The following is a 14,357-nucleotide window of genomic DNA, read 5'->3' on the forward strand; positions in this document are numbered from 1 at the left end:
ACATTTCCATCTTTGATGCACCTAGCTCAAAAAGTATATGATATAAATGGATGAAAACTTACATGAGTCTTTATCATGATACGAACTTGCTCACCTCTTATTTATTTGCTGTCTCCTCCCCCTATTTTTAAAGTTATGGCCCCTGAAATAGTAAAAAATGCACATTTTCACCTAATTATGTGCCTAACTCAGAAAGTATTTAATGTGAATTCATGAAACCTTGCTTGAGTCTTTATCATAATGTGACCTTGCACACTTGGCATTCTTCTTGAGAATCTTAAAATTTATTACAGAGTTATGGCCTTTGAAATAGCCAAAATAGTGGATTTTTTGTTTGTGATGCTCATAGCTCAAAGAGTATATGGTATAGAATAATGAATCCTTTTCATAAAGTGATGCTTTTCAGAAATTATTTTTGTATCAAAAATGAATACAAATAAGGCGGTTATGCCTTTAGAGCTTCAGTAAGTTGATTTCTTAGAACATCACTGACCATGTTTAATTTTTAGCATACAAAGTGCAGTTTTGCAACTTTTTGTTAAAAAGTTGAAAGAAATATTCTCCAAAGCCATAGAACATTTAGGGTCTGGCCAAAAATTTAGGGTAGGTTGATATACCGGAAACAAACATTTTTTTATGCCTTATACAAAAAGGGCAACATTTACAGAAACTTCTCTTACACATTCTTTTTTGATACTTTTTACAATTGAAAAGTTCACATAACCATCCATGGTTAGTGTGATCAGGCTACTTTTGATGGCAAGAAAGAACAATAAATTTAAATAAAACTGTTGTAATCCCACATCCCTGTCTACATTTTCTAACCTTTGTCCACAATTTTGAAACTAGAGGAACCATGCTTGCCTGCCTGTTGCATGAACTGTTGTCAGTCCTTTAATAGAAATAATTCTATGCCACAGTAGTTTAACTGTAAGTTACAATAGTAGGTGATCAAACTCAGCCATTACAATAGCAGGTGATCAAACTCAGCCATTACAATAGTAAGTGATCAAACTCATCCATTACAATAGCAGGTGATCAAACTCAGCCATTACAATAGAGGTGATCAAACTCAGCCATTACAATAGTAGGTGATCAAACTCAGCCATTACAATAGTAGGTGATCAAACTCAGCCATTATGATAGTAGTGATCAAACTCAGCCATTACAATAGTAGGTGATCAAACTCAGCCATTACAAAAGTAGGTGATCAAACTCATCTTTTACAATAGTAGGTGATCAAAATACTCAGCCATTACAATAGTGATCAAACTCAGCCAATATGATAGTTTTATACACATTGAGATCTGTTTACATTTGTAGGCATGCCCTTTGATTAAAAGACTAAAGTTGGGGGAGGGCGTTGGGATTGTAAGATTTGTCTGGATACCTTGCTTTTTTTTTATATGCAATGTCTGCCGCACCTAAATATGCCATATCATTAAACTACACTGTACTTCCCGAATTGCTTACAGATATAATATCGTTCTAAAATAATTTGTCAATTTATTGATATAAATTCTTTATATAATTTCAGACGAGGTTTATCCAGAGTAACTCTAGAAGAACATCCAACAAGTTCATTAGAAATTGTCGACCACCAAAGCTTGCCACAAGATTTCTCCAACAAAATTGTTGAAGCAATATCAAAGTATGTTTTCCTTTATGTTAACATGTTTTTTAGAATGCTGTAGAATGTTTTGTCCTAGCTTTAAGAAAAGCATGATACCACATACAAATGAAATAAAATGTTATTATTAGATTATTAGATCTATATAAAGGATATTTCTTTGTTTTCAGTGTAATATCAAAATATATATTCACAGATAAGGAAGACAATGCCATGTTTTCATGAAGGTGAAGAAATATCTCGCATTTCACCAGTTAGCTTTAGGTTCTGTGGATTTTAATGTAATTCTGGCTAACGGAAGGTCAGTGGTTCTACCCAGGTGCCTGCTCGTGATGAAATAATAAATGCACTGAAGGGCACCTGGGGTCGCCATATGACATATAATTGTGTTGGTGTGATGTTAAACCCAACAAAATTTATAAATTAATGAAACTGCACACAAATGATAAACATGATAGGAAGTTACGTTGCCCAGAAAAGTCTTGTCTATATATCCAAGTTCAAGGTCACACACAAGAAGTTTAAACCCTAACCAATGGGAAAGACACCCCTCTGCTTTAAAAATTTACTTGAGTTAAGGCTTTTGTTTTTCATTTCTGTGTATAGTTGCCATTACAGCAAATTTTGGATCCGTAAAGTTACCATTCCACTTTCAGTGTTCATTTTTGAAAAAAACAAATTGTATTTGTTGATTTTGTTTTCTAGTTTTCAAGAAACACCATTAAGCAGTAATCGCTCATCACCTACCATCACCGAGGGAGAGATAGCAAGTTCTAGTCCATCTATAGTACAGGGAGACATCTGGGGTACTGGAAATACTACAGAGAGGAGCAGTGTTGATTCACAATACTCCTGGGATGTAAGTATTTATGTTGTGGGTTCTAGCGCATCTATAGTACAGGGAGACATCTGGGGTACTGGAAGTACTACAGAGAGGAGCAGTGTTGATTCACAATACTTATGGGATGTAAGTATTTATGTTGTGAGTTCTATTCCATCTATAGTACAGGAAGATATCTGGGGTACTGGAAATACTACAGAGAGGAGCAGTGTTGCTTCACAATACTCGTGGGATGTAAGTATTTATGTTGTGGGTTCTAGCGCATCTATAGTACAGGGAGACATCTGGGGAACTGGAAAGACTACAGAGAGGAGCAGTGTTGATTCACAATACTCCTGGGATGTAAGTATTTATGTTGTGGGTTCTAGCGCATCTATAGTACAGGGAGACATCTGGGGTACTGGAAATATTACAGAGAGGAGCAGTGTTGCTTCACAATACTCCTGGGATGTAAGTATTTATGTTGTGGGTTCTAGTGCATCTATAGTACAGGAAGATATCTGGGGTACTGGAAATACTACAGAGAGGGCAGTGTTGATTTCACAATATTCCTGGGATGTAAGTATCTATGTTGTGGGTTCTAGCGCATCTAGTATTTACAGGGAGACATCTGGGTACTGAAATACTACAGAGAGGAGAGTGTTGCTTCACAATACTCCTGGGATGTAAGTATTTATGTTGTGAGTTCTAGTGCATCTCATAGTATAGTACAGGGAGACATCTGGGGTACTGGAAATACTACAGAGAGGAGCAGTGTAATTCACAATACTCCTGGGATGTAAGTATTTATGTTGTGGGTTCTAGCGCATCTATAGTACAGGAAGACATCTGGGGTACTGGAAATACTACAGAGAGGAGCAGTGTAATTCACAATACTCCTGGGATGTAAGTATTTATGTTGTGGGTTCTAGCGCATCTATAGTACAGGGAGACATCTGGGGTACTGGAAATACTACAGAGAGGAGCAGTGTTGATTCACAATACTCCTGGGATGTAAGTATTTATGTTGTGGGTTCTAGCGCATCTATAGTACAGGGAGACATCTGGGGTACTGGAAATACTACAGAGAGGAGCAGTGTTGCTTCACAATACTCCTGGGATGTAAGTATTTATATTATGAGTTCTAGGCCATCTATAGAACAGGGAGACATCTGGGGTACTGGAAAGACTACAGAGAGGAGCAGTGTTGATTCACAATACTTATGGGATGTAAGTATTTATGTTGTGAGTTCTAGTGCATCTCATAGTATAGTACAGGGAGACATCTGGGGTACTGGAAATACTACTGAGAGGAGCAGTGTAATTCACAATACTCCTGGGATGTAAGTATTTATGTTGTGAGTTCTAGTGCATCTATAGTACAGGAAGACATCTGGGGTACTGGAAATACTACAGAGAGGAGCAGTGTAATTCACAATACTCCTGGGATGTAAGTATTTATGTTGTGGGTTCTAGCGCATCTATAGTACAGGAAGATATCTGGGGTACTGGAAATACTACAGAGAGGAGCAGTGTAATTCACAATACTCCTTCGATGTAAGTATTTATGTTGTGAGTTCTAGTGCATCTATAGTACAGGGAGACATCTGGGGTACTGGAAATACTACAGAGAGGAGCAGTGTAATTCACAATACTCCTGGGATGTAAGTATTTATGTTGTAAGTTCTAGTGCATCTATAGTACAGGGAGACATCTGGGGTACTGGAAGTACTACAGAGAGGAGCAGTGTTGATTCACAATACTCCTGGGATGTAAGTATTTATGTTGTAAGTTCTAGTGCATCTTTAGTACAGGGAGACATCTGGGGTACTGGAAGTACTACAGAGAGGAGCAGTGTTGATTCACAATACTCCTTCGATGTAAGTATTTATGTTGAAAGTTCTAGTGCATCTATAGTACAGGAAGACATCTGGGGTACTGGAAATACTACAGAGAGGAGCAGTGTAATTCACAATACTCCTGGGATGTAAGTATTTATGTTGTGAGTTCTAGTGCATCTATAGTACAGGAAGATATCTGAGGTACTGGAAATACTACAGAGAGGAGCAGTGTAATTCACAATACTCCTTCGATGTAAGTATTTATGTTGTGAGTTCTAGTGCATCTATAGTACAGGGAGACATCTGGGGAACTGGAAATACTACAGAGAGGAGCAGTGTAATTCACAATACTCCTTCGATGTAAGTATTTATGTTGTGGGTTCTAGCGCATCTATAGTACAGGGAGACATCTAGGGAACTGGAAATACTACAGAGAGGAGCAGTGTAATTCACAATACTCCTTCGATGTAAGTATTTATGTTGTGAGTTCTAGTGCATCTATAGTACAGGGAGACATCTGGGGAACTGGAAATACTACAGAGAGGAGCAGTGTAATTCACAATACTCCTTCGATGTAAGTATTTATGTTGTGGGTTCTAGCGCATCTATAGTACAGGGAGACATCTAGGGAACTGGAAATACTACAGAGAGGAGCAGTGTAATTCACAATACTCCTTCGATGTAAGTATTTATGTTGTGAGTTCTAGTGCATCTATAGTACAGGAAGATATCTGGGGAACTGGAAATACTACAGAGAGGAGCAGTGTAATTCACAATACTCCTGGGATGTAAGTATTTATGTTGTGAGTTCTAGTGCATCTATAGTACAGGAAGATATCTGAGGTACTGGAAATACCAAAGAGAGGCGCGCTAGGAGCAGTGTTGATTCAAAATACTCCTGGATGATTACTGGATGTATTTAAGTTTTGTCTTTAGTTCATTTATTAAAAATTTGTCATTTCTTTATAACCTTTCCTGTACTGTTTTGAGGAGAAAATGTACTTTATATACTGGTAGATCATTTAAGGTAAAGTTAATTTTGATTTTTTTTTTTTTTTTTGAAAGAAACATAGGGAAAAATTAATAGAAACATTTACATTTTCAGTAGAAACCGTAACTCGAAGGGATTAATGTTCTTAATCAATCACCAGTATGTTAATCTGAAACAGTCTCATTGCATAGTTTTTATATAGAGAGCAGTTCGTTCTTTGCTTGTATATTTGACTTTTTATTGTTGGAAATCATATGAAACAAGAACGAATATTTCAACAAACATACACATCTCTGTGTTAATATGAAATTAGTGTTGTAGTTATCCATAAATAAAAACAAACATGGGAGATGCTAACATATGATATCATCTAATGCACTGTAGGAATAGTACTTCCTTATTTTCGACTGTTCTTACAAGTTAAGTCAGTGGTGCAGTAGTGGTAAACAACAATTTTTACTGTTGCCGCCTGTGATGAACTGTTTCGTGTGCAGCAGAGATGTGCACAAACACTCCCAATCAAACATCTCTTATCAAGCATTTAATCTAGGCAGTCAGGAGTTGTGAAAATCAATAAAATACAATTTTAACCAATAAAGTGTTTTACAGAATTTTAGGAATGTGAACTGACACAAGATCAACTGATGAACATGAGTGTTCTATCAAAAAATTGAAAGATCTTAAAATTGCAATATCATGACAGTTTTCAAGCTTTTTAAAGCTAACTGTACACCTAATGTGATATTTTTATTAAAAATTAACATAAACCAGTTCTTGTTTACACCTGCTGATTTCAAAAAATAGGGAAAAAATAGATATTGGAGAAAGGTGTATTGATAGAAAATATTTTTTACCGAAAATAAGTAATGATATTTATGTGCATATTAATTTCATTGCAAAAGCATTAATGTTTTGTACCATGCCAACAAGTCTACGATAGATGTCAAAACATTGCAAGAGAGTCCTTGGAAACTAAAAGCATTATTGTACTGTCGTAGTTTAATCAGGAGACACAAAACTCTTAGATGCAAAATAGTTTATTGTTAATAAATAGATGACATATCTTGATAACAGCATATAATTATTTATGATGTGTTTGACGCAAGACTGTGGAATACTAGTACTTAATAACTGTAGATATGTCGGGCGAAAAATATCATTTCTTAAGAGACATCTTGTGCCCTTTTATGTTAGTAATGTATTGCGTCATACAATAGAATTTAATTATGTTTGCATTTTTCCTCCCCGGGTTTAACAATATTCACTTTTATCATGCGTACCTACAACAAAGTTGTTACGGCCATGAAGTTTTATGATTATGAGACCTTGGAACAAGTTTTCACTTGACTCCACTTTTACTCATCTCCACTTGATTTAATCAGTTTACGATAGATTGTTATTCTTGTTGCCACAAAAACATCAGCAGCATGTTGCCATTTATACTAACAACATTACTTTTTAATAGAATATAGATTTCCCAGGCGCACAAATACGATGCTAAATCGAGTATGTGAATTTTGATTTCATTGATTTGTGAAGCTATCTGTCTACTTATGAACAAAGAGGATTTTATTTATGTCTTTGAACATAATTTTGATCCATATTCTTTTTTCCTGAGCTGTCAATTTAATAATTATTATTTGTTTTCATGCATATTTTATAAAAGCAGAAAATTAAGTATGACATTAGGTATTGTGTGTTTGGTTTCACATTGTTTAAAGGTGGATTGAGTAACAGTTCCTCATTGTAATTTCTGTTAATATCTGTTAGCAACCTACTAAATTACCCTTTCAAATATTTTGCTCTGTGCTTGTACAATAAAATATGTCCCTTGGGGGAAAAAAATGAGTCATTTGTGTTAGTGAGTTTTTAAAAGAAAAGAGGGGGCTTCCATGGCCGAGTGGTTAAAGTCACTAACTTCAGATCACTTGCCCCTTACCGATGTGGGTTCAGGCCTCGCTCCGGGCGTTGAATTCTAGTGAGGAAGCCATCGATCTGGCTTACGGAAGGTCGGTGGTTCTACCCAGGTGCCCAATCGGGTCCAGCATGATAAGGGTTAATTATTCCACAGTATCAATCAAAAACTCTTCTTCAGTTCACTCATAAAATATGCTGTTGCCCGATATTGGTCATATGAAGCAATGGGAGCATTTATTAGTTTCCATGTATATTATGCGCTCTTTATCATACCCTTGAGATTTGTCAAGCTTGATGCAAACCTGTCATAAACAGTGTTGGGCATATTCATTTGGGAAATCAAAAGGTATTAATGGTATTAAAAACTGTATTTTTATTTTTTACATTCATGAATCATAAATCATTTGTCAATTTTATGAAGAATATTTTCATATCCAATGAAACCTTCACAATAAATTTCACCATGCACGCTTTGCATTGCTTATCAGATTTCTGTATTATTTTTGTAATTGAACAGACTACGTACCAAGGTTTTCTTCCGCATTAATTTTCTCAAATATATCTTTGTTGAATTATTTTTTGGTTTCATTTTTGAAATAACATTATCATACGATATCAATAAGTGTATGGATCAGGTGATCTAAAATTAGTTTGCCTGGGCAGTCACTGAAAAGTAACCCTTGGAGAAATGCAAATAAATAGTCCATCCTTCAAAATCAAATTTCATTTCCGTGTTAAAATTTTATGATAATTTTAGATGAAATGGAATGATATCATGCAGGCCTTTTCAGGATGTCATTTCACTGTAAAACAAAAAAACACACTGCCATTTATATTGGATGTTGGATAAAAAAATTGTTGTTTTACCGTAACCACATGTTTTGATAATTGATTATTAGGAAAAAAAGTTATTTAGATAATTTATCTTTAGGTTGAATAGATTAACACTTCAGGAAGATATTCTTATTTGTTGTGTAATTAATAAAGTTTTGCATCACAGAATAGAATATTAAATGCTGCGAAATTATTAATATTGTTTACTGACTTTGATAGATTTGTGGTTTTGTTGATCCCTGAAATGAAACCCCAACAAACAACAAAATTTTCACGCATTTTTTTTTCTCACAAATTCATATCCCCACAAGACGTTTTGGCCAAAACAATTTCACAAAATAAAATGGTATATCTTGATTAATATGATGTTTAATATTCTTCCTGTTATTTTCTGTTACGTGTTGCTTGTAATTAATTACCACAGCAGATTCCACGGTGGAAAAAAAAGTGTATTTTCTGTATATTTGAAGACTGTTTGGCAAGGTGAACACATTCATTTAGTTGAAGTGAAATAAAATCTCAAAAGCAAATATGAGCCATGCCATGAGAAAACCAACATAGTGGATTTGCGACCAGCATGGATCCAGACCAGCCTGCGCATCCGCGCAGTCTGATCAGGATCCGTGCTGTTCGCTAACATTTTCTCCAATTCCAATAGGCTTTAAAGGGAACAGCATGGATCCTGGCCAGACTGCGCGGATGCGCAGGCTGGTCTGGATCCATGCTGGTCGCACACCCACTATGTTGGTTTTCTCATGGCGCGGCTCATACATTGTTTACCATATGCAAGCTGGGTACATATTCAGGGATGGTGAACCTTTTTTACACCAATAATCCCTAGTTATATGTTTGCTTGATCCATTCAAAGAAACACTTCACTTTGAGGGCTGCTGATGCAATAAAAAAAATTCAAAACAAACAACTGTACAGGAATATGCCCGAATACATACATCAGCCCCTTTACAGTTTACTGTCCCTGCTAAGGGTTGTGCTTTGATGGAATATAAGACAAAATCCCTCCCTTCCACTACGCTTCAATCTGGCCAGTGCAAACAAATCCTCCTTCAGAAATTTTTAAGTTTTTTAAGGTGTTAGTTAAGAATTGAAAATTACAATATACATTATGCAGTTACACACCTATTATTTCAGAAGGTAAATGTTAATTTATAACTTCAGGAGTTTGACATTCCTGATTTGTATGATTATAATTTCAGGAGTTTGACATTCCAGATGTAAATGTTTAGTTATGATTTCAGGAGTTTGACATTCCTGTTATAAATGTTTAAGAAATAATATATCTCATTTTTTGATTTGTCACTGAATAAATCATTGTTTGGAGTTCAGATGCGAAGGAATTATATCATGAGGGCAGAGCCCAAGTGATATAATAATACGCATCTGAACAACAAGCAATGATTTTATTCAAGAGCAAATCACTAAATGAGATGTATTATTTCGATTCTAACATGTTATCAAGGATTATAAAGTACACCCTTGACGGCATAAATTAAATATTTTCCCGTTCTCAATCGGTTTCTTTTTCAGCGCGCCGCTGTGCCGTTTGATGCTATGACATAATAATTGTGACGTCAGAACAGTGAATTGTTGTATAATAATTCACCGTTTTCAGCCTTCTTTGTTTAATAGGAAAATGAATCGGATTGTGTTAGAATTATTAATAATGTCAGAAGTTTGACATTCCTGATGTCAATGTTTATTTGTAATATAAGAATTTTGACATTCCAGATACAAATGTTTATTTATACTTTCAGGAGTTTGACAGACAGGCAGCAAAGACAGTACAGAATCTCTTTGATGAGATAGACGCTGTATTGTACGAGCGTCGCAATCAGGCAGAATATATCTTCAAAGAATGCCAAGAATGGGGCTCACTTTTCCCTCACTTACGGTAAGTAAAGTGCTAGAGAATTACATGATTGCCCAAAAAAGTTAACTAATATTAACATGTAGCATTTGTATAAGAATTTACCATGATCCCTTCAACAAAGAGGAGGATTACTGTTTTGCTTATGTCTGTCTGTAAGTTGGTCCATCTTTAGGCAGGTGGACAATTTGGTTTCTGGTCAATAAGTAGAAAATCCTCTTGCCAATAGTGATCAAAGATGCGAGGATGATTTACTGTCATCAGTAGATCACCCATGTTGTTTTGAGGGTCAGTAGGTGAAGGGTCATGGTAACACTGGCCTTAAGACTGAAAAATGTTTCTGATCGATAACTGAAGAATGCTTGGGTATGCACTTGTTAAATTGGATGTACATATTATTTGGAGGCCCATATTTCAAAGGTCACAGGGAAAAAAAATCAATAAGTGAAGAATGCTTTGGTCCAGAGATGTCAGATTTCATAGGAGTATTGCCTGGTTTCAGTAGATGACCTGTATTGCTCTGTAGATAAGTAGGTCAAAGGTCAAGGTCATAGTGACCTTGATAACAAAAATGGTTTCTTATCAAAAGCTAGAGAATGCATGAGTCTACTGCTGTCAGTCTTCACATCATGATTATCTGTGGTCAGTGTATGACATAATGTCACAGTATACTTGAGGCCAAAATTAAGAACTCAGACACCTCCAGCAGGCCACCATGGGGACATATGTATTCTAGATGAATTATACTTAAGTAGCACCTTTGATGCAGAGAGTATATTTGGTGTATTTAAATGCAGAAAAGGTATATAAAAAAACTCACAATTTACCCCCATTTTAAAGACATAAGTGTTGTTTAGTCTTTCTTCTTCAAGAATAGTTGTGTGCCTCTTGCATTGCTGGTTCTCTCCAGTACGCTTCATGTTACAAACTTTATCTCAGTCTTGCATCTTTCATTATAGAGAACAAAGCATTCCAAGGCCTTAAAATTCACTGTGAAAATAACAATAATGCCCTTTGATGCTATTAGGCATGCAAGCTAAATAATACATCAGTAATTATAGCCATTGTTCTGACAAAACATCTGTCTTACGGGATTACATTTTTTCCACATGAAAGGTCTGAACATTTTTGTGATTCTTGTAACATTCTGTATTTTGATTTATTGATATTCATGATCTTAAAAAAGTCCTTGTGACAATGCATTTTGGTCTAGTAACCTACCATTAGCTGCATTAACCCTTAGCCTGCTGGTGCTTCTGTCTTTGCGACCAGTGCACATCCATGCAGGCAAATCATGGTCTGCACTGTTCACTATTTAGCCAGTAAATTTTCAGTGAACACTCCTTCAAATAATAAATGGTATTGCCTAAATTGAATGATGAACCAGTCCCTTTTAGAAGGGTTAAAGAAGCTACTTGAAATGAGGAAACATATATATTTCTCTTGTCCTTATATAATAAACATTAGTACTGCCTTAACTTGTTCAATATACTCAGATATATGTATAGAAAGGTATTTAGGAAGTCACTATTATTCTTTGAATGACGGACGATGACCGTTTGTTATTTTTCAGTTTAAATATATTGTGAATTGATATTTTCTTGTGGGACCTGTACCTTACAGACAAGTTTCTAGCTTAATATTGGTTCCGGACATAACAGACTATTGTACATTGTTTCAGGGTACTAGGACGGCAGCTGTTGCCAGTTCAGGAATCGGGGTACGAGGTTATAGAGCGGGAGTTATCACGACCAAACACCACAAGCAGCATGGGATTGATGGACATTACAGACCAAGATCTCTCAGGCTCACAAGATTCTCAGGGGTAGGTTACTCTAAATCACTGTGTCAGAGAACATAGACTCAATCACAGTAATCAGGAGTACAAACAGTTTTCATTATTAGTTCGTTTGTTGTTAAAAGTAGATCTTACATGGCTTATTTATACCACAGAACCACCATCTCAGGGCATATGGTCAGATTCAAGGGCAAGTTACTCTCAATTACTTTGAAGGGGATGTAAATCTTGATTTCAACTTCAGTTATCTGTCCTATATAAAATAAGTAGATCATCGTCACATTGATGCGCATTTTTTTCTTGACATTTAATTGGACCAGGGTTCGTTGAATGTACTCAGATGAACTCGACTGCATAAGCATTGATCAATATATCAATATAGACAGGAATGTTGCAATATCATCCTTGTAGGGTAAATCAATAAAACTTCAATTTGATGCAGTCTGAGATAGTATCTCTATTTATTTCATGCAGTAGCTTTTGTAACAAAACTGTAGCATGATGAATGAGGGGTGATCACAAAGTTGGCTTAAATATATGTTTTGTTTTTAGTATGAAATTAGAATAATTACACAACAAGGTAAATATGTGTCATGAATTAGACTTCAGGTAGATGTCATGACATTAAATAGAATCTCCTGTCACAGCAGGAAACTGACAATAAAAATATATGAATACAATATTACCAATTCTTTTTGACATTCTGCTTAAAATTCAGTGTATGTTTCTCTTTCAGTGAAATGAATTATTTAAAATTTATCTGGTATTTTTGTCTTTCATGATATGCTAAATCAATAAGCATCAGAAATCAGTTTACTGTGAAAGCATTTGAGCCATGCCATGAGAAAACCAGCATAGTGCATTTGCGACCAGCATGGATCCAGACCAGCCTGCACATTCCCGCAGTGTGGTCAGGATCCATGCTTGCTTTCAAAGCCTATTGCAATTAGGGAAACCGTTAGCGAACAGCATGGATCCTGACCAGACTGTGTGGATGCGCAGGCTGGTCTGGATCCTTGCTTGTCGCAGATGCACTATGTTGGTTTTCTCATAGTGCGGCTCATTTATATTCATGGGAGACTAATTATCGTCGATGAATTTTAACCCCCAAACACAAGCCAAATTCACATTTAATCTATCTTTGAAACATGTAATCCACAAATTCAGATCCCTACAAAGTTCATGCAGATGAAATAAAACAATTTTGCAGTACATAAAACATAATATTTTGAGTTTATTTGTACAAATTGTTAAGTGTTTGCTTGAAAAAAACAGTGTTGAACATTTCTGGCTGCCCCCTGATATCTGCTCATCAAGTGTGACATGGATTCATTATCGAACAAAACAAAATTGTCCTTATAAATATGAAAATAGTTTTACGAAAATATTATCTCTAAACATAAAGAAAATCAGAATATGAAAAATAAATATTTAATAGCACTGGCAGAATTATGTAAGACAAAAGAAAATGACCATACTTAAGAAAACCAGCTGAATGTAACAAAATGATGGTATATCCTCCTTTACATAATGGAACAGTCCTGAACAGAATATAAAAGGGTGACTCTTGTAAGCTGTCTAGATTTAACTAGCTTATGAAGTCATCATTAGTGGTATTTCTTGTTTCAAAACAACACAAAATGAAATATGTTGGGAAAAATAATTTTAGAATTTAACATTACTTCCCTGTTTTTTGAGTGAAATAGGATAGAAATTTAATACCAGTTATTAATGTTACATCACTAAATACTATTATATTTAGGTATATTTAGTGTATAAATGATTTTCAGTTTATCTTAACTGCTGTAGCCAGGTAACTTTAGAACTACTTAATGCATTTTCAATGACAAAGTCAGGTTACAGCATGCACAGTTAAAGGAGGTATGAATTATGAAATGTGTCTAAATTTATGGCAGCTTGATTTAAAAGGCAATAAAAATCTCTTATTACAAGAAAAACAAGCCACTTGTTTTTGTTTACTTTTCATGTAGCGGTAGTGTTGCAAATTTGCTTATTCTACAATAAGAATGTACCTGATAATAATGAGTATAAAATTATGTACATGAGTTATTACAACCGGAGTGCCCTGAGTGTGATTCTGTTAGGGAAAAACGCAAGTTTTACTTCTAGGAAAAGAAGTCATATGATGACATACAAGATTTCCACAAATAAACTCATTATTCTATTTATGGCCTCAGCTGTTATTAATGGGTAATTGATGATAGGACCAAAATGATTGGTGAAGAGGTCATTTAGTATAGACTGAATTTGTCCTTTTTGCCTGGTTACAAAAAGTGTTTTCAGTTACTGTAGTTATGCAAAAAGTTCCTTAAATTTTACTACACAAGTTTATTCAGTTTTTCAATAAATACAGTAAAGGCAGTTTTTTTCGGAGTCATTACAGCCTGAAACATGTGTACCGGGATATGTCGAACATTTTATAGTTCGGAGAAACTGAATCATGATAAAACAACAAAATTTAGTACAAGCGTACTTCTTAAAAACTGAGTACAAATGTTCTCAAATGATTTGGCATTTCTTATGACAAAAGAAAGAAACAAATTCATGAATAAACAATCTAGCTGTAGAGACTGATTATTTATTGCTTTGTCCGGGATCAGTTTGTATCGCCATTTGTCAT

General features: G+C 35.2%; 1 protein-coding gene across 6 annotated transcripts in view; it reads left to right on the forward strand.

Moving 5' to 3' along the window:
• LOC123563622 (protein FAM149B1-like) overlaps positions 1–14,357 on the forward strand; it is an 84,016-nt gene that overhangs the window by 42,799 nt on the left and 26,860 nt on the right. For all 6 annotated transcript variants that reach the window (XM_045356519.2, XM_045356518.2, XM_045356515.2 and 3 more), the window contains exons 2-5: positions 1,538–1,651; positions 2,336–2,489; positions 9,806–9,942; positions 11,600–11,743. In XM_045356519.2, the coding sequence (XP_045212454.1) occupies positions 1,538–1,651; positions 2,336–2,489; positions 9,806–9,942; positions 11,600–11,743 (549 nt within the window). The remainder of the gene's footprint in view (positions 1–1,537; positions 1,652–2,335; positions 2,490–9,805; positions 9,943–11,599; positions 11,744–14,357) is intronic.

This window comes from Mercenaria mercenaria, chromosome 2, assembly GCF_021730395.1.
Source record: "Mercenaria mercenaria strain notata chromosome 2, MADL_Memer_1, whole genome shotgun sequence".
Taxonomy (NCBI): Eukaryota; Metazoa; Mollusca; class Bivalvia; order Venerida; family Veneridae; genus Mercenaria; species Mercenaria mercenaria.